At 44.7% G+C, this 23,346-nt stretch overlaps 1 protein-coding gene across 8 annotated transcripts in view; it reads left to right on the forward strand.

Annotated features, from left to right (window-relative positions):
- Window positions 1-23,346, forward strand: part of NPAS2 (neuronal PAS domain protein 2) — a 98,055-nt gene that overhangs the window by 72,342 nt on the left and 2,367 nt on the right. For 7 of the 8 annotated variants that reach the window (XM_015277677.4, XM_015277679.4, XM_015277681.4 and 4 more), the window contains 13 exons: window positions 2,620-2,738; window positions 4,409-4,491; window positions 5,058-5,164; window positions 6,349-6,496; window positions 7,071-7,152; window positions 7,544-7,685; window positions 8,390-8,496; window positions 8,676-8,768; window positions 12,324-12,470; window positions 18,813-19,007; window positions 19,898-20,064; window positions 21,119-21,211; window positions 22,797-22,983. In XM_015277677.4, the coding sequence (XP_015133163.1) occupies window positions 2,620-2,738; window positions 4,409-4,491; window positions 5,058-5,164; window positions 6,349-6,496; window positions 7,071-7,152; window positions 7,544-7,685; window positions 8,390-8,496; window positions 8,676-8,768; window positions 12,324-12,470; window positions 18,813-19,007; window positions 19,898-20,064; window positions 21,119-21,211; window positions 22,797-22,983 (1,670 nt within the window). The remainder of the gene's footprint in view (window positions 1-2,619; window positions 2,739-4,408; window positions 4,492-5,057; window positions 5,165-6,348; window positions 6,497-7,070; window positions 7,153-7,543; window positions 7,686-8,389; window positions 8,497-8,675; window positions 8,769-12,323; window positions 12,471-18,812; window positions 19,008-19,897; window positions 20,065-21,118; window positions 21,212-22,796; window positions 22,984-23,346) is intronic. The other variant, XM_015277680.4, reaches the window with a different exon arrangement.

Below are 23,346 nucleotides of genomic sequence, written 5' to 3' on the forward strand. Positions count from 1 at the left end.
TATTATACCTGAACTTTGGAGGCTGAATGTGCTTATCTTATTTTTATTTCTTATGTTTTGGGTTCCACTGAACACAGCATAGCCAGCCAGTCAAGAGAGGTGATTCTCCCACTATATTTAGCATTACTGTGGCCTCACCTTGAATATGGTGTGCAGTTCTGGGCTCTACAGTATAAAAAGAATGGTAAAGTCCGTGAAAGCATCCAGAGGAGGGCTCCAAAGCTGGTAGCAGGGCTGAAGGCACGTCCTGTGAGAAGAGGCTGAGGGCACTGGGCTGTCCAGTTTGGAGAGAAGGAAGCTGAGAGTTGACCTCACTGCTCCCTGCAGTGCCCCGAGGAGGAGAAGCAGACAAAGGTGCCAGGCTCTGCTCCTGGGAACCAATGGCAGGATGGGAATGGCACAAAGCTGCGCCAGGCAAGGATCAGGCTGGGCATTAGGAAATATTTTTTCATTGTGAGGGTGCTCAAAGACTGCAGCAGGCTTCCTAGAGAGGTGTTGGTGCTCTGTGCCTGTCAGTGTTCGAGAAGCATTTGGATAATGCCCTCAATAACTTCTGGTGAAGTTGTCAGGTTGGACTCAATGGTCTTTGAAGGTCCCTTCCAACTGAACTATTCTATTCTATTCTATTCTATTCTATTCTATTCTATTCTATTCTATTCTATTCTATTCTTCTTAGATCCCAGACTACAAACATTTGCTATTGAACTTGGCCATTGTAGAGAGAGAAATTGGCCCACTGACTTCAATTCAGATGATGTACTAGGTAGTAAGCTTGGAAGTAACTTTTTTACAATGATGTCCTTAATGTGAGTTTATAGCCATACCATTAATTTTTAAACATTAATTTTCAAACAGGACTGACTAGAGAAATCAACAGACTTGCATGAAATAATCTCATCAGAGCAGAACCAATAGCTCTTCACTAAGGCTTCTCCCGTTTCCAGCTGCTCCTAACTCTTCCTTCTTTTTTCCACCTCTTGTGCTAATAATCCTATAGAAGCCCTCTTATATGCACATAACCCCAGGAGCAGAAGTGGAATTCATATTCCTAGAAAGTCCCCAGAGCAAGCATGCTTTGCTGGTGAAAGGAAGAGAATTTTGCCCATATTTTTTATCTTAATATCCAGTCAGCCATGCCCTCAAGACTCTTCTGCAAGAGAGCTGCAGTCTCTGTGGATGTTCACATCTGTGCTGCCTTCTCAGATGAGGAATCTTTCTTCTCCCTTTTGGCACAATATATTGTGCACACAGTGGTCTAAGTCAGTTAATCACAGGTGTGAAATCTCCCCAGAGTACTTATTTTACTGTCTTATACCCTGTTATCCTTGTTATCAGCTGCGTATTGTTATGGTAAGGTTTTCAATAGGTTTCTGGGTTCCAGAAGCACATCTGATGAATAAGCTGAGACTTCTTCAGTCTCTACAATTTATGGCAGTGAACTAAAGCCCGGTGCAGAAGCATCCCAGAATAAAATTTGCTATTGAATTCCTCCCCAGACAGGTATAAAACCCTTCATTTTCACAGGAGCTGACGTGCTTATCCCTATGCAGAAGAAATAAATTGTAGAAAACTATTTCATAAAGTTGGGTACAGAAAGAAAAGAGAGTGGGTAAAGTTGGATAATGAAAAGGGAGCTCCATATTAGCGTTAATCACCATTAACATTAGATTAACTCCTACTGGTGACCTCTGGCTGCTGGATGGGACCATCTGTCCCCAGGGGAGACAATGCAAGTTCAGTTCCCGTTGCAGCTTAACACACAGTTTATTACAGTCCCATGGGAGTGGGATTACCATCCCTAGACAGCTCAAACTTGGATGATGAATTTGCGTTATGTCATTTTAACACGGGATTGTGGGCAAGTGTAAGGCAACACATTCTTTTGGCAATACATCTCAATGGCAGGATGTACTAACAGGCCCGCAAAGCAACACAAAAACCATCCAGTCATGAGAGACAGATAAAAACACACATACTCGAGCTGCATCACACCATTTTTCTTTCTGCCCAGTGTTTAGGAGACACCTGCAGACCCACGAAAAATGCCCAGTTCTGGCAGATAGTCCCACATACGGAGTACTCGTTGTACTTCTTCAACACAAGCAGAAATAGAACGGGAATAAACACTTCATCAGCTGAGGATCCCGGGCAGGCTCTGCTAGCTTGTTGAAGCCTTGCTGGCATTGGTCCTCCATGTTTGTCCACTGACAGCGTGAAGAACTGCCTCCACCACCTCTCTTGCCAATGCCTTTTTCCCAGTCTCATGGGAGTAGTGCACACTAGGCTTGCTGCAGCAAATATTTGCATTGTGAGTGGTGAAAAAGAGCATTTGGATGTACGGGGTTTCTTTTCAGAAAGATGGTTTATGCTCTTTGATAAGGTTTGGCCTTATTTTCATCAGGATTAACCTCTAAGATTCATACTTGAAGTTAAGCTCTGATGCCCTTCTGCCTAATGTAACTGACTTGCATATATATATATATATATATAGCTTTAAAAAGCTTTTAGAGCACTTCTGTGAATAGAATTAATACTAGTATGCTTCAAGTGTGCAAAATATGCTGGGAGAGCCGATCTGGTACAAAGCATGACTCTGGGTCCTACTTTTTGTCCTGCCAGTGCCTAACTCCACCTGCAATGGCTTTGATGAGGCTGTTCCCAGGGCTTACAGAGCATCACCAGGAAAGCAGATCTGCTTTGTCGCCACTGTTCGTTTGGCAACGCCTCAGTTTTTAAAGGTAAGGGCATATCCTCAATCCCATACTCTCCTGGAGTTATCAAAATGGTAGTGTGCAAAATTCTCAATTTTGCTAATTGAATGGATTACAGCTATCACATTTCATGCACAGAAATCCAGTGAAGAGGATTATCAGGGTGAGTCAGGATCTGCAGAAGTGGTGTCTCTTCTGCCCCTCTCACACAGGAGCTGTGAACCCTGGTTGTGTGAGGAACAGCAACGTCACTTTGCAGATATGCTGTTTGTCTTCTGTTCCTCTGATGGGACAGCACACAGATGGTTCTCATTTGTGTCCCTTGGTGCCTTCAGGTCACTGCTCCCAGTTTACCTCCTCCCAAATCTACATAGTAAAATGGTTGTTTCTGGAAAGAATAGACAGCACAACCCAATGCCTGACACCATGGTTCCCTAATTAACAAACGTGAGCTGCTGTATCAGGTGTCCTGTCCTCAGGGGTTAAGAGGTTAAAAAGCCCATCTGAGACATGGTCTGGATGAAATCACTGCCGCCTGGCATGGCTCCGTCACTGCACAGAGACTCAGGGGGCTCTCCTGACTGATTCACGGCCCTGACAGCACGCAAGGTCCCTGCTGGGTGCAGGAGGACACCTCCCATTAATCTAACCACAGTAGTCATGCTAGGAGCAGAGGACAGAGCCATAGTTCTCTGAGAACATTGAAAGCAGTTCCCTCATTGCTGGGTAGCCAGAATCTTGAAAGGCACACAGAATCAAAATGGGCTGCACGTGATGACAAGTGACCCAAGGATAGGGAGACATCAGCTGCCAAAGCACCCAGGAAATCCTAAATGCTGATCTCCCCAGGTCACCTGGATGAGTCACGTAACCCCCCGTCCTGACTCTCTCCTCTCAGATGGAGGCAGAACTGTTCATCTGACTGGCTGAGCACAGCAGAATCAGCACTTCGGTTTCACATAACAGTGTTCTCACATTGCACCTGAGCAACTCCTGAACTGTAGGGTGTATTCTTGGCATCAGCATGGATCTGGGCATAAACTGGAGAGAGGAACTGAAGCTATGCATGAAGCCTTTTGCCATTGTGCGGCCAACAACTTTGATGACTTTCTTGAGCATTAATAAGTATAAAAGGAATGCTTGATGACAGCTTCTCCTCTCAAAGAGGCCCAAAAGTGGCCCAAAAGACTTCTGTCCCTGAGGGCAACAGCAGAGAGAGGAATGGTGGAGGAGGTGATGGGAAGGCATTTCTGAGCCCACGGCCCAGAGGTACGCGGTACCAAGAAGCAGGGGGGCATCAGGGGACAGCAGACAGGCTGTCCTGAACAGCACTGATGGAGACTCTCCTGCAGGAGAAACTTTCACTCCTGGTGTCATTTGTGCTTGAAGCCAGGAAGAACCCAGGCCTTATTTCCCACTCAGAAATGGGGGACAAATGCCCACCAAAGGCAACATCCAGTGGGAGCCTGGGGGGAGCGGTGAAGATATCAGGTGGGGTGGGAGGAACTGGGGTCAGATATGACTCCAATGAGGGAAAAGGGACCAGCGACACGGAAACGAGTGTGGTAGATTGCTCTTTGGAACTCGCAGGGAGCGTATGAATCTTTTCTGTACTGTGTATTTATAGCTTACAAATCTAGATGAAGTAGAGGTGTGAAGCTGCAACTCTCAGTAAGTTGGTTTTCTTCACCATCCAGGAGATGTGCATCGTGGAAGAGCCTCTAGAGGAATTCACGTCAAGACACAGTCTGGAATGGAAATTTTTATTCCTGGATCACAGGTGGGTGACAAGAGGAGCGATCCTGACTGTGTTTTGTGTTTGTTTACTGCTATTTTCCTAAGCACAATTCTCTCAGAAGGTGTTATGTTTCACATCTAAATCACGTGAATGGGAGAGTTACCGCTAGCACAAAAGCTAACGTTTACTATTCTACCCTGCATTTATTTTTGTCTGTCTTCTAAAACAAACTGCACTGTTTCTCAGGCTGCATTTGTGATTAGCTTGTTCTTGTTTGTTTTAAAAACATCAGTGAACCGAAGCATGTCCCACGGCAAAAATATACAATTATTATGCAACTGTGGAAATAATTCCCTCAAAATCCAGCCCGTGTTTGCATATGCACTTCCCACTGAGTTATGACTCCCATACCACAGGCCCTCACGTGAAGGCCCCTTAGAAACCAAGCTACTTTCCGTGAGCACTTGTTCCCTGAAAAGAAGGGGCTGTCACAGGCCTTGTGCTGGGGGGAAGGTGCCCCCTCTTTGGGCTTTTGGCACATCCCTGTCAACATGCAGAACTGCTGTTTGTTTTGTGGTTGTAATGGGTTCTGTTGTGCCCAAATGCAGAGCACCGCCGATCATAGGATACTTGCCTTTTGAAGTGCTGGGTACTTCTGGCTACGACTATTACCATATAGATGACCTAGAGCTGCTTGCAAGGTGCCATGAACACTGTAAGTATCACGTAGTCCAAGTTTCTCTCAATTAACCAGGATACCTTTTTCAGTGGCATATGGTTGCTGTTAAGGTAGATGTAAACTCAGACGGGGAGAGGTATACAGGTATACAGCCATGAGGCCTTTGCTTTGCCTCATGGCTGTATACCTTAGAGGAGTTGTAGCAGATTGAGTGCATCATTGCTGATCAGCTGTGACTGAGGCCAATTCCTCTAACTCTGAAGAGAGCACTTTTGCCTTCTCTATTCCAAGCAGCAGTCACTGAGACTAACTGAAAGGGTAAAATATGCCAGGTTTGACTCCTGCTTTATTAGTCAAAAATAGACAGGAATAGTTCAAGCAATCTCTGAGGAGATTGTATGTTGTAAAATTCTTGCAGACTATTTACCATAACGCTCGCCATGTATTTGGCACTACCTGTCATTATTTAAATGTAATCTACTAAGATTTAAGTGGAAAGCTCTTCTGTGAAGTGAAGAAAAGGAGGCAATCCTTTTCAAATATTTGGTTATAGATCTGAGTGGAACATCTCAGTCTTAATGCCTCTGGGTGGCCTGAAAATATCCAGCCAAAATTAGTTTTTATATGTTGACATTAAAATCTAGAAAGGTTAAATATATGCCTGTTTGGGATCCCCTTGAAGCCCCTGGAACAAAAGCAGAGATTAATTTTGTCCTTGAATCTTTGAAGCCTGTAATACACCACAGTATACTACCCTTCAAATTCTTGTCTATCTGTGAATTTTCTTTCAGTTTCAAATGGTTTCTGTGTTTGCACAATGTTATCTCCTGTACTCACTTCATTCTGTACAGTCACTAACATCCATCTGTACAGAAAACTTATCTCCTCAAGCACTTTTATCCGGTGCTTTTCTGCTACAGGTCTTCAAATGATCACTGCTAGAACTAATCCCAGGTGCCTCATTAGGGAGTATGTGATCAGCACATAAGCCAAGGGGAGAGTTATGTTTAAGTTGTAGCAGACATTAATGTGTTAGTGTCCATTAGTGTTAAAGCTAATTGTCCTCCTAAAGAATGCACTGTTCAGACTGCCAGATGAAGGAACCCAGAAGATGCTTAGGAGTCAGTGGGGCCATGGGCACCTTTGTCCCACTTCTCAGCTTTCACGACCTTTTCACACTGATGGCTGTGCTACTAGCTGTGTCTGCTTTCTCCTGACAGTGATGCAGTTTGGCAAGGGGAAGTCGTGCTGCTATCGGTTTCTGACCAAAGGACAGCAGTGGATCTGGCTCCAGACCCATTACTATATCACATACCACCAGTGGAACTCCAAGCCAGAGTTCATCGTGTGCACACACATGGTGGTAAGGTATGTCAAGCAGTGGGACATAAAGGAGAGTAAGATATGGGCATCCTCACAACTGCAACCTTCTGCTCCTAGAAACAAGATCTGTCTTCTGTGTAACAAAAATGAAGCCTGAGCTCTCTGAATGAAACATGTTCATGGCAGAAAAACAATTGGACTAAGCATTACTGTACGCTACGCTTCATTGTGCACAAGCTCAGGAGTAGTGTAACTGTTGCATTTTTCCATTTTCTGCAAAAATAGGGAACAGGCAGATCCCTCAACCATTCCATTCCTTAAATGCTTATGTGTTGTTTTTTAAGAGATGTGTGGAAGCTTTTCAGTGAAGTTACAGAGTAGCCTTAGGATGTGAACTTGACCTCACCTCTTTAATCCAGTTCTTGACTTCAAGATAGGTAGAGAAATAAATGAAAATTAAAACATGGTCTTTCAAATGCTATGCAGTTTCATCTGATGCAAGTGAGTTTTTAAACTGCTCATTTAACCTGTGAAATTTTACAGTAATTCCTTTCTCTATTTGCTTGAAGCACATTTTATGACCACCACTTTGATCCACAGAGCTGTATTTTACATTCAGTTATGCAGATGTGCGGGTGGAGAGGAGACAGGAGATGGGCTTGGAAGAAGTGTCCTCAGAGGTTGTGTCCTCAGCACTAAAGGTACAGTGAGAAAAGTTTTTTTTCATGAATACACATAGGAATCACAACTTTTTCCTACGCTAACATCACTGAAGACTTCAGCACTGTCTTTCTGGGTAGGTTCCCTAACAAGTTCAGAATTCATTGCTCACTTGAATAATTTTAAATTAAATTGGATACGTTCATTAAAGCTCACCTCAGCAACAGCTCGCTGGACAGCACATTAAGTAGGTGCTGCTTGGAAGGGACATGGACACTGGTGCCCAGGTCTTCTGTTGGCCTCCTTGGGATTAGTTCTGCTCAAGTCATATATGCCAGACAAAGAACTGAGTCTGCAAGTATCGGTAGATGCGTTTTGAAATGCTTTTACCCTGAGAGATGCAATAGCTATTCTCCTTTTTGTTTGTTTTAGGACAGTGGCTCCAGCTTGGATCCTGACCAGCACTTTAATGCGCTTGATATTGGTGCCTCAATCCTCAGTGCTAGCCGGACACCCTCAGTGTCATCCAGGAGCTCACCAAAATCTTCCCACACACCCAAGTCTGACCCAGCATGTGAGTGGCTTTCCTGGGTTGCTGCATTATTTTACATTTAGCCAAGTTACAGAATGTGTGTCTATGTGCCACAGCTGCTAATGTAATAGTTATTGTTGAGGTATTGATGATACATGTGTTTCACTGACAGTGAAGTACAATGGTAATGTACAAGAAGGAAGGTCTAATACAACCATCCATACACTGGAAAATGGATAGCAGGACTAGCCATGAGACTTGCTATTTAGATCTGTTATGAAAATAAGGACTTGTGTCTTCAGATTTGAGGATGCCTGTATGAGCAATGCAAGGCCTCTCCTGACTTATTTGAGCAATAACAGCCTGAGGCGAAAACTCTTCTGGCCAAGATTCAGGATGCTCTAGCCATGATTTGAGTACACCTTATGTGCTCTTTCTGCTTCTCGGCCTGGAAGAAAAGCCAGTGAGCTAAATCTAGTTATTCAGTCCATACAGAGGGAGCTTTTGGGTCCTTTTCTTCTGCTCATTGGAGCATAGAGCCATAATCTGTCTCTTTGACTTTTGTCTTTGCCCAGACTCTCCTTATCAGTTTAATTCTACTGCCATTGAGGCCAACAAGAACAGCCTCAGCTCCAGCTGGAATTCAGCCAGGCCATAATCATTTTTAGCTAGGTCTCATAATCTTGACTTCCAGTGGCGATGATTTGCAGTTTGTGATAACTCACCAGAACTCGCTTTTCTTGCAGCTACACCAACAAAGCTGACTGCAGAGGCAAGCACTCCCTTGCAAAGAACATCCAGCACGCAGCAGGACTTATCTGCACACAGGCTCAGCCAGCCTACTGCTCTGCAGGTAACTTCCAGAGAGCCATAGGGACAGGCAGAAGGCAGAAGGCACGTGCCATGTATGCAGCTTAGCAAATCCGAACAACCTGAACAAATGCCAGGTCATTAGAAGAAACGTAGAATTTAAAGGAGCCAAACTTATAAATAAAGTTTTGCTTTGTTTGTTTTGCTTTGTTTTTAACCTAGGCTTCCTTGCCTTCTCAACCTTCATGTGAGCTTCTCCCACAGCAGTTGCTGCCTCAAGCAACTTTGCAAAGTCAGCCTGCACCACTGGCACAGGTCAGTTGGGGGGTGGGAAGTGGAATAGGTCACTTGCCTCTCTGCTGCTGCTTTCTCCCTTCATCTAATAAAAAAATTCATTACAGGAGTCCAGGTCCTTGAGGGATTTTAGACAACCTCTCTAATAGCTAAAATCAAAAATCCACCAGCTCTCAAACTCTTAAAATGCTGTGGGAAAGTAATCTGAACCGTACACTTGTGTGTTTAAATATTTTCCTGCATACATTCTCAGCAGAAGTCCAAGTGCATATAGGTTCACACATCTACTTTGCAGGATGACAGAAGGCAGAGATGGGAAATCAGTTTTCAACTTTGCTTCTATGTAATCACATCCCTTCAGAATCAAGGTCACAAGGAGAATTAAAAAAATAAAAGCTAACAAAGGCCCTCCTAAAACACCTGTTTGAAGGCAGAACCAGCCAGCAGTAAGGGGCACACTAAGAGCACAGCAGCACCCGCTTTGTGAGTGTGCCAGCAACAGCAGGACATGTTCCACACTGACAAATTCCTCCACTTAAATCTTTAAGCCTGTATCGCACGTGTGGGTGATGGCTCAGAAAGCCATCTCAGTGTCTCATTTGGTTGGGTTGATGGTTGACGATTAGACTAGATGATCTTAGTGATCTTTCCCAACCTTAATGATTCTACGATTCTGTGATTTGCGGTAGATTTTGAAGGAGCAAATTGGAGCACTGTGTTTCCATCTCATTGTTTTTGCCCTGTGGTTCTGTTGTGATGAGTTCCCCATCACCCTCTGATTTCAGAAATGACAGAGTCCTGGACCTAAGCTGCTGCTGCTGTTTATACACTGTCTTCTCTTGCAAGATCTCAGAGCTTCTTCCAGTAGCATATAAAACATAAAAAGTCCTGAGGATCCCTTCTTTAAAACAACAAATTCTCATTCATCTTCTGTGTTTAGTATTCTTTTCACGATTCCACACCAGCATGCGGTGAAGAAACAGCACATCAGTTATCCGCTCTGAGCAGTCATTTTCTTTTACAGACATTCCTCTCCTTTATTCATTAATGCACTTTCAAACATCAATTAGTTTATTTATTGCAACCCTGTGCATGTTCTGCATGACTTTTTTTCTGCTCTCCTTTCTTCCATCCCGGAATCCATTGCTGGAGGGATGCTTTCTGCTTGTTAACCAAAGGCCCTGCTGCCTCCCTGTCCCAGCACAATACTTTTTGGTCCTGCAGCTCCATTTTCACCACCAGACCGTGGTGCCGTTCTGTTGCATGGCCACAGGTGCAGCCCCTTGGCAATTTCTGAACTGGGGGAAGCAAACCTTGCCTACTGAATGAACCTTAAAGCACAGCGCTCGGTGCTGCCTGAATGCAAATGGTTCGCCTTAAACGAAGCGCTCCCTATTAGAATATTTGTTTGTTTGTCTCCCTCATTGTAATAAATTAAATCCCCTACAACACAGCGGATGCTGATGACTGAATAATAATCAGCACTAATAATTCCGTTTGGGATTGCGCAGGTGTTGTTTGGTAGCAGCGAGAATGAACGAGTTGTTCCATGAACCTCAGAGCCAATGAAACCTGGCTTGCAGGGACTGCGCCCTGCAGGGCTGTGCAGTGTGGGGTCCTCCTTCCCACTGCTTGGCCAGAGCTCACGTGGCATCAAGACAGCACGGTGCTGTTGAGGCTCTCACTGTTGCACATCTCCAGCATTGGGCAGTAGGCTTAGAAGTAAGAAGACAGAAGGAACTGAAAGGTTCATTTCATTAGGAAACCAAGCAAAAAAATAGTCTCTTGCCTTTACCCAGCTACTGTTTTAATGAAACTTGAAGGAACAGAATGTTCTTTGAGGCATGTGTCCTTCTGCTTAGCACGCTGCAAATGGGGAACACCTCAGCTTGCATGGTTCTGTAGGGATCTTTTTCTCCCTTGATTAAACTGTGATCCTCAGCGATTATAGATAACTCACAGGTTAAGTCTGTCATGTTTGGCTGTACCTGGGAAGCTGGTACTGTCACCTGTACCATGCACTTGTCTGAGGATCCCAAGAAGTTTGCAGTTACCTGAGATGAATGTCAACTTCATCTGATGCTAATGGCAAGTTAAAGCAGTGCAGTGCTTCGTTGTGGAACATTTTGAGTTAAGCTCTCTTAATGTATCATATAATTACAGATTTCTTCCTTAATTAGTAGAGCAGTTGATGATCTTGAGATAAATACTTTGTGGTGCAGGTCAATTGCTGTTAGTTTCTCACTGCACAAAAACAATAGAAGATTTGTAGTCGCAGGGATCAATGCAAGAATTATCAATGAAATTTGGTCTTAGAGTAGGAAAAAGCAAGGAAGGAGTTTCTTGTCCTTTTCCTTAGCAGCTCTCATCTGGTAGACCAACTAACTGCTGTTGCCGTTAAGTGGGAAACAAAAAGATAATACTAAACAAATATGTTATGTATAAAAGATGCTGAATAAAATAGCAGACTAATGATTTAAAATCAATAGCAATACATTTTTGTGTGCTTTCACCCAGCAGCACAGAGCTACAAAAACAGCCATGGGAACAGTGCGCCATCTTCAAGTTCAACACACCATAGCAAAATGCCTTCTTTCTTTTTCTCCTTTCTTTTTTCCTGGATGCTCCCAGCACTGCGTCTTTTCAAAGACCTTTTGGATTCTTGGATGCCCTGATAACAGAAAAGCACACTGATTTTCTTGAAGCCATAACACCGTGGGTTTTTCTCGAAGCGTGTTTTTTACTTTGGGAATATGAGCTTGTGCAAAGCAACAGTTCCAAAGCCAGTTAAAGTAATAATGAGTTTTGGCAGGCATTGAGCCATACCTCTAAACGCCAAATAAAATGGGGAATTTATGGCCATGTTGTCCCTTCTGTGCTTATGGAGCCACTCCATTTGGTGCAAGGCATTGCTGCTATGAAGGCTGCACTTTCTTCTTGACCCTCATTAGTGATCTCCATTCTACATTATTATTTAGAATAGCCTTTCTCCCACTGAGCTGAGCTATTTGTTTTACCTCGTGTATAAAAATAGCTTAATGAGTATTTCTTGCAGCTTGGCCACTACGCAGTGGCAGAAATCTAGAAAGTGGTTACTGCGGTGATCTGTGGCATGATCTTATAGTAAGTAAACAGCAGAATAAACCATTGCACTGCAGCTATTTCTGCATGGAAAAAGGAAAGTGTTGGTAAAAACACATTTGGAATGTACAGCTATGCTGTGCTAAGGGCTCCAAACTACAAGCCAGTGATAAAAATGCACCCATTTGCCATCCAGTTAAGATGCTCTTGATATTCTAAAGCAGCATACTCTCAAAAACGGGCATTCGGATAATTCCCTAACAGAACAGGGTCAGTTGTAAGCAGATCACTGTAAGTGAAGCAATTTAATATATGGGCGTAAAATTGAAAATAGAAAAGATTTATCTCTGCCTAGATGGTAGTATATTACAAACACATACGTTAGTCCTTTGACCGTGCTTTGCAGTCAAAAAACCAATAACTTCTTACTGAATAATGTTGCATGAAGGCCTGCTTTCTTTGTAAAGACTCATTTTTCCTCCTTTTTTTTTCTAGTTCTCTGCCCAGTTTAGCATGTTCCAGACCATCAAGGACCAGCTAGAGCAGCGAACGCGGATCCTGCAGGCCAACATCCGCTGGCAGCAGGAGGAGCTCCAGAAGATCCAGGAGCAGCTCTGCCTGGTCCAGGATTCCAGCGTGCAGGTGTGTTGCTGCTGGGAGGGCCAAGTAGCCTCCTGTGAAGCACTTGGTAGGGTTGCTGACTTAAAATTAGCCCCAGGGCCTAGGTGCGCTGCTGTCCGACCTTTTCACTTGCTTGGGTTGTATTGAGTCAAGAGGAATTGTCCTGGGCCACGTACACTTAGGATGCTTCACAAGTAATGCCTCCTATTCATTTCCGTGGTAAATACAACCCATGCAAAGAGTACAGCAATGCTGTTTGATAGAGGAAATTATTGGCTACAAAACACAATTTTTCACCACAGTCACCACCACTAGTTACGTATTTTCACCAGCCATGAAGAAGTGCTCCTAAAACTCTGTACCAGAGGAGGTGAACCAATGTTCCACAGCTGCTGTGGCGGCATCGCTGCTGATACGCACCACCCACCACCTCACTGTGGTGATATATTTGCTAAAATGGGGCTTATGAAAGTCCAGTGGAGAGACATGATCAGATTTTTGAACTCAGGATCTGATTGCAGCTCTATACATTCCTCTTGAAAATTTTCAGGTAATGTATTTGTGCTGATTGAAAATGGAGTTGCAAATATACCAAAACACTGATGATTTTTTTGCAATCTTGAAAGCTGCTCTCAAATTCCTTTATCACAATGGCAAGCACGGCTGCATACTTTTTTGCTGTTCACAAAACTGCGTTCAGCCAGTGTACCAAAATCCATAACATTACTTGCCATCATTTGAGTTAGCACTGCACTGCACCCCATACCCTGGTTTCAGCCCAGATATGGTTAATAGCACACAGTTTGGTTCTTGCTGAGTGATGGTGGTGCACCCAAGCAGGAAGAGCCACTGACTTTGTAGTGTGGGGTAGGAAGACTAGGGGGTGGGCTGCATTGAGAGCTGTGCCTGGCCACACGCAGCCCATGGGCCATGGGTTGGACATGCTGGGGCTATGGCATGTGGACATGAGAAAGCCAACTCATCTCAATGAGGATGTTGTCCTCTGAAAGCCTCTTGAGTAGCCTACGTCAGGAAAGATTAAGAGCTCCCTGGAAGAAGAGAAGAAAGAAATATCTCAACTGTAGTGGTGGGGGGAAGAATTTGGGTCATTTACATTAATGTTTTAATACTTTATCTACTGAGTCTTCTGAGTGAGCAGCTGTAATGGAAACATGCTCACATGTTCGCTCAGCACTGATTCTCTCTCTCCTTCATTAGTTTCCATCAATCCACTGCGCGTTTCATGGGGACATCAAGGGTGCTCAGTACCACATCTGTCCCTCCCTTAGCCACCAGCCCTCCTTCAGGCTCTCCACAAGTGCTCATCTCTTTCAGATCACTCATTCCCTGTTTTCCCGACCCTACCACAGCTTGGACACAGAGTATAGGAGATGAATTCCCTTCTCACATTAAAACCTACAAAACCTCTGCTGCTGTTCATTCCTTTACAGCTGGGAGGTGTCTAAATGCTTTTGTCACTGCATTTGTCACTGGACCAGCCCAAGCCTTTAGGGTGAGACTGACTGGGGCTGCTGTCTTTGGTATCTTCTGCACAAAGCTGGTACAATGTCTGCTTTGTACTCCCCCTGATCCCTACTGCACCAGCAAGTTCAGTTTAGTGCATCTCAGGTTTCTTTTAACGACAAATGTAAGAAATCATCCGCTTTTATGGAAGTTTCCTAAAAGCAGGTTGATTACTGCTCTGTTCCTTATTATGTAACTATAAATACCAGGTTAAATGACCCTTGCTAGAAATGTTGCACTGGGGACCCACTGTGAGCATTGTACTAACAAGATTTTTAGAAGACAAGCTCTGCCACGGAAATCAAAATCTCAAAGACCATTTTAAGCACAGGATGAAAATGTGGGACCTGCTGGAGCCAATGGGAAATTTGCTTCTGACTGGCACAGAAATAGAATCTCACCTCTCATCAGCACCTGTGGAATGCATTTTCATGCATTAAAACCATTTGGGAATGTATGTTTAGCCAATTAAGGGATCGGTGAAGCCAAATTCGAAACTTTGCCACCAAAGATACTGCACGTGCACTACTATGAGGCAGCACAGCAGTGCAGGGTCCTAGAAGCAAGGCTCCCTGTTCCTCGTCCCATATAAACATACAGGCAGACCAGGCTTAATTTAAGTGTATTTCCTCTATTGGTTCTGCAGTGACACTGACTAGCAGGAAGGAGAAGTCCCTCTGCAATTAGCTGTCCAGAATGTTCAGAGTCTTGGCATGTGTCTGAAAGCTATTATTGTTATTATGAACATCAAGAGGCATGGTTTTTTCACTTCTTCTCCTTCTAATTGTGCAAAAAACGTAACTCCCCTCTGTGAAGTCTTCAGTATTTATATACCCCGATCCTTTTTTTCCCCTTTTTTACATAAACCAGGCAAAAACAGAAAATGAGAGCACCTTCTTATGCACAGGAAAGAGATTTTTTATTTTGTATAGCTGGATGGAGAGGGTCCTCCTGCTCTGGGATCGGAGTGCCTCTCAGTCCCCCCAGACCAATCTCACGAGGCAGCAAGCTGTGGGCAGTCACGCTTTTACTTCTCCTGCTTTCTCTAGATTGAAAAAAAAAAAAAGGAAAGAAATTCCCGTGCCATTACAAGGATGGAGTGGGTCCGGGGATTAGCTTTGTTGTACTTGGCTAGGGGCAATTTAAAGTAAAGCCTCACAATTTCACTTGTAGCACTTCTGTGACCCGCAGGAGGTTGGGAGTAAACTGTGGAATCCGAAATCTAACCGTGTGCTCTGCCAAACAGTTTTCATCACTGAGGGAGCTGCATGGCTGCAGACACCAACCCGTGTCTGTTAGCGAGGCTACAAAGCGTAGCAGCAAACAGAAGAGCCTTACTGTTGAGCATATATCTGGTCTTAATATTCCATGGAGAGAACGGGGCTGTGCTGGCTGTGAGCATGGGGGAGTGCCATAGGCTGGCCACAAAGGGGGAAGCATTCCCTGGTTTTCTCTCGTTAGCTCCTTGATTAGCATATCGTCCCAAAGCATACAGGTAGCGCTGTGGAGAATTAAGCCCAATTTCCATTTCCTTCAGAGGTCTTCAAAATGTAGTGCAGCACTTCACCAAGAGGCACTTTCCCAACCGGATGGAAGTCAAGCTCAGTTGTCCGCATTTGTAACTATTTCCAAGAGCCTCACGCAATTGAAAGACGGAACTAGCAGGAGGGCTATAGGCCCTGAACAAAGTGCTCAAAACCCCATTAAGTCCCTGGTACTGCTCTCCTGACCAACAAAAGCATTAAGGGCAGCAGCAGCAGGAGTAACCTCTGAAGTCTGAAGGATGCCGTGTCTGTGCCAGATTCGAACAGTCTGGCTAATGAATCGCGGGTGGAAAGGAAGGCAGAAAGAAGAGCTGAGACTGAGCAGCTTGCAAGAAGTGAAAATGAGAGCATACATATCTACCCATAATTTGCAAGCCAATCTCTCTTGAAAGTCAGTGAATCTCAGATCCCCAGTGCTGCACCTCTCTCCTCTGCGGGTATTTTACTTAGGGAGTCCTGATTCCTGTAACGAAGAGCTGTCATCAGCTGATTATCCAAGCAGCAGAGAGTCAAAGAGCCGTCTCCCTCACATCTTGCCAGTGCGATTCACCCATTAGCTGCAGAGACCGACTTGCAACGAGTGTCAGAGGGCCCCTTCCCTCTCTTAAAGCTTTGCTGTGTATGTTTACAGGCTGACCAATTAAAAAATATTTGTATGATGCTTCTCTGGTCTTGCAGTCCACAAAATCAGCCACGAGACATGTCGTTATTGGCAGTGCAGTTATGGGGCTGCTGATTTATCTGTTTGGATTTGTTCCGACTGGAAAAATATTTCTTTCTTTATTATGGGGTTTCTGTTGCTCTTCAAAGCTGCAGTGTTTCAGAGGAATTCAGGCAGGACTATCACAAGAGATACATTATGAAAAAACTGCTTTGTACAAATGAGGTACATTTTTGCTTTCAGGCTTAACTTGCAGGTAGAAGCTCCCTACTTCAGTACTCTCTCACGTTCAGTTTTCTTTTATGAGGTGTCTTGAGTCTTCCAGTTCTGTGGGGATAAAGGTTAAATGACACGATTTCTTCCTGCCCTCAGCTTGTTTCTCCAGGACGTTTATGTTCAGTCAGTAATAATGCTGCTTTGTCCATTTTAACGCAACGGAGAGCATCCCTCGGTGTGAAACACTCATAGGCCTCTCAGGGTACGAACACATGAACAGAAGAAATTGGTTTACTGCAATAAACTTGGTTGTAAATTCATAGTGTGGCTGCCAACTGTGCACGTTCCTACCCAGTGGCACACTTTGGTAATTGCAAAGTAGGTTACTCTGCTTCCTGTCAAGGATAAGCTACTTAGCCTTTGCCTCGAAGTAAGGCAGGCACACAGGCAGTTCACTGCAGAGTAAGTCATCTGCTGCAAGTTCCACCCTGTCCAACATTTGCATTGATGGATACCAAGCTCGCATTGGATGGACTTAATATTTCGCCAGCACTGTGCACCATATCCAGGAAGGACACTTAAGATGTTGCTCCTTAAGGTCATGCCTTGTGCCAGTCTCGTCAGGAACAGTGGGCTCACAGTCCACATGGCATGTTTGGAAGCAGGCCACTTGCTCTGCCTCCTCTGAATTTTACATCAAACATTTCGTATCAGTGGAGAGCGGTTTCAGTGCTGGAGTTAATCAAGTTCATTTACCAAACGTGTCCAAAGCTGAGCTTCTATATAACGAAAATAAACAAGAAAAATGAATTTTCATAATTTCTGCCTTTGATTTATTCATAATAAGACCTATTTACTTGGCAGAAGTTGCGAGACCATCTGTCTTTCTGGTATGTAATGGCTCCAAACTCAGCGAGCAGTGTTTTTAAAAGAAAACACTCGGAGCTAATTTCAGACCTGCTGCAAGCAGCCACAACTCTGTGACGTGACCCATTTATTTCTGTCAAGCATCTTTGAGATTAGCCCGCAGGACCTGAAACACACCACTCCATTGCTTTAAGTCCATTAACATTTTCATTAATTGCCCACTTCTCTCATTAAAGTAACTGATTAACGTAAGATTTGTCTCTACCTTGCTTCTGAGTAAAATCCTGGCACACAGAGATTCATTATATTTGAATACAAACTATGCTTTTAAAGCTAGATAAATAAGCACAAATATGATAGATCAGCCTATACTTACGCAGCGAAAATCAATGCGTTGTGTCGGTTCTTTGGAGAAAGGTGTGGGCTTTTTTCCAAAGGAAATGACAGGGGACACGATAGTTTAGGGAATTGCTAATATAGCAATAAGCTGCATAAAGGTGTACTAATTACTGGGTGTACCTCAGACATACTGCTATGCGTGAGACTAATGCATGAATAATGATGAGAATCATTGTGATTCTGATTTCATTTAAACTCTCGGTAGCTCCACTTGTATTAATGGAGTTCCACACTTGTAGCAGTGGTGCGGGACCAGAATCAGCGCCAAAAATGCCTTCAACTACCTGGGAAGTGTCGCTTTGTACAGTCCTTGGTGGCAAGAGGATAGATTTGAAATCCTGTGAAGATATCTTGTAGCACTAATGATTAATAGTTCTAAAAGATATCTTTTTCTTTTGTATTGCTCTAGTAAAAGAAATAGCCTCTAGGAAAGCAAAAAGATTCCAAAGCCCTGCAACTTTTGAAGAAGAAAGATTCGTCTTGCAGTGCAAGAATGGAAAGTACATCATTTACAGAGGGGCTTCTAGTTCTCCTGCACAAGTTGAATGCATGCCGTGATTAGGAAGAACACCAGGTGACAGCTACCTGATGGGAAATCAGATAAATGACAGCGACTGCCTGTTTACACATCTACTCAATGATGAGGACACAGCCATTCAACACGGACAACTCTGGCCTCGCTGTGGCCTCATTAAATACGTTCAGCGACCCAACTGTATAGAAGGTGTTGAATTTTCTGAGACACATTCAATAGCAGCCTTGCCTGAAAGACAGACTGATTTGTTGAAAGGAGAAATGAAAGGATTAAAAAGACATGGAGTTACTCTTTGCTTTCTGGTCAGGGTGCCCCAGAATATGACAAATGCACAGTGAACCGCTCTCAGAAAGGCCCTGCCTGCCCCATGGAGTGAAGGCTTTTACCTTCAGGACACATTTCACGAGTAATGATGCTCTTTTAGAAGGGGAAAGAAAGAAACCAGAGACGGCACAATCGTTAACATAGGAGATAAGTGATTTCCAACTAACAGTAAATGCATGGTGAATTCAGAGCTGGGATTACTTCAGGACATATCTCTAGATTTAAATCCGTCACCTTCATTACTTCTAACAATTGGCCTATGTTACTAAAACATCTCCCCCCTTCTTTTCCAGATGTTCCTACAGCAGCCAGCGGTGTCCCTGAGCTTCAGCAATATTCAGCAGCCAGAGCCGCAGCCACTACAGCAGAGGCCAGGGGTCATTTCTCAGCAGCAGCTTGTCCTCAGTCCTCAGCTCCCAGGGCAAATTGCATCTCCACAAACACCGAGCCAGCAAGTACTGAGGGAAGCAAGTGTGATATCGAGCCAGGTAATCATTTATTTGACTACAGAAGCATTTATATGGAAAGAAGACACTGAGCTGTTACAAGACAAGCAAGTAAAATCATGTCAGTCCTGCAGTTATGCCTTTCCTTCCCTATTCTTCTGTCTAAGTGAAGACTATATAAAGTGTGTCCCTACAGCATTTACTTCACCTTATACTTTTTTATGATCTCAGTCAGGAGAGTTACCCGCTGCCTGCCATGATGGCATGCTGTTGGAGTGCTTGGATATTGATGTGAGGTGCATGGGCTGGGCATGGGGAAATGGAAGCGCAGCATCAAGTGTTTGTAACCAAGACCTGTGAGAGTGAGGAGGCCTAGCACAGCAGTTGTGTCTTACTGCAGTCTTTTGGGCATTTCCTTCTTCGCTCTTCCACCCACCAGCTGTGCCTCCCTTCAAAGGAGCCACAGCCTCTATTGCTGCTGTCAAAGTGTACAGTGAATGTGGCTGGACCACGATGAGGTAAGGGCTCTAGCCTTAGAGCCCTCAGCCTTAGCATTTAACCTCCTACCAGCCCACATTAACAAAACAGTTTCAAAGTGAACAAATAGAAAGACAATTACATTTTTCCTTAGAAACGGTAATTCAGGTTGGATATTGGGAAAAACTTCTCACAGAGAGCGGTGAGGCAGTGGCACAGCTGCCCAGGGAGGTGGTGCAGTCACTGTCCCTGGAGGTGTTCCAGAACCGTGTGGATGTGGCACTGAGGGACGTGGTCAGTGGGCATGGTGGGGGTGGGCTGACGGTTGGACTGGGTGATCTGAGAGGTCTTTTCCAACGTTAATGATTCTATGATTCTGTGATTCCCACTGTGGGGCTCTCACAGCAGGGCTAGCCAGGCCTAACCCCCAGCCACCTCTTCTTGCTCTCTTGCAGGGCCCAAAGGCAGAGAGGAGCACTGAGCTGACGACAGGCAGCAGCCGCCCAACTCGCAGCACGGCCACACTGTTCGGCCCCTCCACCTCTCTGTCCCGCCGAGGCCCCGGCCCCAGCTCTGGTCCTGGTGCATCTGCTGCTGGCTGCAGCCATGACCAGCAGCTCAGGTAGGGTGCAACACAGACCACTGCATGGCCTTGAGATATCCAACGCCTCAGGCTGCCCTGTGGGAGTGAGGGAAGGGGTGAGGCTTCAGCTCCAACTAAGCATATGAATCTTGGTTGGAATGTTGCCCAGCATGAAAGGATCTGGGTGTGCTGATCAGCAGTTGGCTGAACACAAGCCAGCAGTGTGCCCAGGTGGCCAAAGAGGCCAGCAGCATCCGGGCCAGTGTCAGAAACAGTGTGGCCAGCAGGATGAGGGAAGTGATTGTCCCTCTGTACTTGGCAGTGGTGAGACTGCACCTTGAGTGCTGTGCTCAGTTTTGGGGCCCTCACTACAAGGACACCGAGCTGGTCAAACACGCACAGAGTAGAGCAGTTAATCTGGAGAAGGGACCAGAAAACAGGAGTTATGAGGAGCAGCTGAGGGAACTGGGGCTGTTTAGTCTGGAGAAGAGAAGACTCGGGAGATCTCATTGCTGTCTACAGCGACCTGAAAGGAGGCTGCAGCGAGGTGGGTGTCTGTCTCTTTTCTCAGATGACAAATGATAGAACACAAGGAAACGGTGCCATATCACAGCAGGGGAGGTTTAGCTTGGATATCAGAAAGAATTTATTCACAAAGAGGGTAGTCAAGCATTGGAACAGACTGCCCAGGGAAGAGATGTGTGGATGTGGTTCTAAGGGGATATGGCTTAGCAGTGGACTTGGAATTAGGCTGATGGTTGGACTTGGTCATCTTGAATGTCTTTTCTAACCTAAGTGATTGAACCAAAAAAAAAAAAAGACAGTTGGATATTGAGGCAATACAACCCATTCCCACTGAAACCAGCAGGAACGATAGAAGTTTCTCTCTCCTGAAACCCAGCACCTCAGAAGGGCACACATGTGACCCCGGTTGGAATGCACAGCCCCGGACCTCCACTCAGGAGAGCAGAGGTTACATCTCCTGCGCTCAGTCTTGTGTCATATCTACAAAAGCTTCTTGGTTTTCAAAATAAGGCATTTTTATGGTCTTTCTCTTACAGCAGTATCACTTTTTCTTTTTTCCATGTGCAAGACTGTTGCTCAGCCAGCCTATTCAGCCTATGATGCCCACATCCTGTAATGCAAGACACCCTTCAGACCTCAGCATGGCTGGATCCCAGGCTAAGTATGTGGCTTGTTAAAGATAAAATGCCAAAGTTGCTTTTGAGGGGAAACAGCCTTCTTTAGTAAGATGACAAAATAGATACAATCAGGAGCACGTTATTGTGCTGAGCCTGGTTTCCTACATCAGGGTCAGCCTCATCTGCTTGGTCACATCGGTAACAATTACGGAGAGAAACAGAATGTGTCAGTGGTATCTTAAGAAGCTCGGGCTGAGGAGTTTTTCTCCCTTGTGCAGCACTTAGTTCAGTGCTGGAACTTCTGACCCACAGAAATTCAGTCCTGACCCAGCTGAAATGACCAACACCAAGAAAGCTCTCCCCCTCAGCACAGGGAAGTACTGGAGTAACACTAATGGAGGAACGCCTAACTTAGAACAGCAAAGTGCATCAGCACTCTCCGAAATGCTGCTAAACAAACCACCTTGTTTCTGTCCCTAAACCTTGGGTGAAGGAAGCAGAAACGTTCAGTCATAAAATACTTTTTTCCCCCTTTAGATCTTTGTTTGTTTTTGTGATCACGGTCCTTAATGGTGAGCTGTCAAAACGATCAGTTCTTTGTACATCGCTGAAGTGATTTCATATGTTACCTCAGGAACGTAGGTATTCAGCACTTATTTTTACAAATAACTGTTGCTGCTTAAGATTACCTTGAATTAAAACCTTCAACAGATCTGCAGTTGAGATCTGCTTTTAAGCCTCTAAGTAAACAGGCCTGATCTTCAAACACACCTCTCCCCATTCAAGCACTCTGCCTGACTCACAGGTCCCTTTTGCAGAGCTCACATCCTTTCGTAAGTGCCCAAATCTTAGCATTTCTGACTAACCCCTAATTTTGAACAGCTGTTAGAAAACACACAGCACAGTATGATCTCATCACCCATTACAGGATAAACAGCATTAGGCTGGGTTGGCAGTAGCTCCATTGTGGTTTTACCCAGAGCCCTCTGCAAAACAGCACATATTTGGCATTTGCTATGCAAAAGCAGCCTAGCAAGAGGAGCCGAGTGTTTTGTTTTTGGCCTGTCTCTCATTCTAGAGGACTTCTAGAGGCATCTTGTGTTCTTCTAATGTGGTCCACAGCTATGGGAGCTACGAGCTGCTGACCATACTTGGCACTATGTCTGCAAGCACCTTAGAAAGTAATGAAACCCACCCATCCTTCTGCAGGAGATTACCACCCCCACAGGCAGCCATACCAGAGCACAGGCAGCAGAACGGGGAATATATTTACTTCTCAGCTGCCGCGGTTCAGAACTCATCTTGTTAATAAAAAATCAAAGGGCATTTGCTTTAATGAGCCTGTGAACCTGTGGCTGAAGACATGCATAAACCAGAATCTCTAATGAATCTAAAATGCGGTCTGGGTTTTGAGGTGCGATGTGTTCTGCCTTGCAAGTGCAGCTCATGCACAGCATTAAGCAGAGCAGTGCTGCCAGTGATGCTGGTTCTCACGTGCACAGATCTGACACACTGGAATCTTTTACTAAGAATCATTTATGAAGACTATTGATGTCCACCTCGTATCTTAGGAGAAGGCCTTTGTTTCTACTGGTTTATTCTTGACTGTTTTCCTTCTTTCTCACACAGGTACTCTCAAAACCAACAAATGTTTCAAAGTTTGGAAGTGCAGACTTCCAGCAGCGGCTCTCCAATCGTCCTGATGGGACAAGCAGTGTTAAACCAAGGGTTTGCCACGACTCCTCCTTCCCAGTCATCCTCTCTGCCACCTATGCAACTCCAGCACCAACAGCATCAGCAACAACGCTACCTGCAGGTAGGGAAGGACAAAGAAGACAATGTGTAAAACACGTGCACAGAGTAATGAGGCGAATGGGCTGTGCAGACAGGCCTGAAGGCCTTGCCAAGCTGTAAGTTTCAGCGGGAGCCGGATCACGGCAGAGATGGCCATTTCAGAGATACTGAAATTTGCAAGACACTGATACAGTGTCGTGTACTCTTCTTCCAGTATAGCAAGGGAGCAGTGAGAACAGTCAGACTGTTTCAAAGGAAATTTCTAATCCTGCATATTGGAAACATAATCAGATTATCCTGGATGTATTTAAAGTGTATTTCTAGATGGAGAAAATTGCTGCCTTAGGATTTATTTTGTACTCTTTATTAAGTACAAGATTTGCTT

This window comes from Gallus gallus, chromosome 1 (assembly GCF_016699485.2).
Source record: "Gallus gallus isolate bGalGal1 chromosome 1, bGalGal1.mat.broiler.GRCg7b, whole genome shotgun sequence".
In the NCBI taxonomy this organism is placed as follows: Eukaryota; Metazoa; Chordata; class Aves; order Galliformes; family Phasianidae; genus Gallus; species Gallus gallus.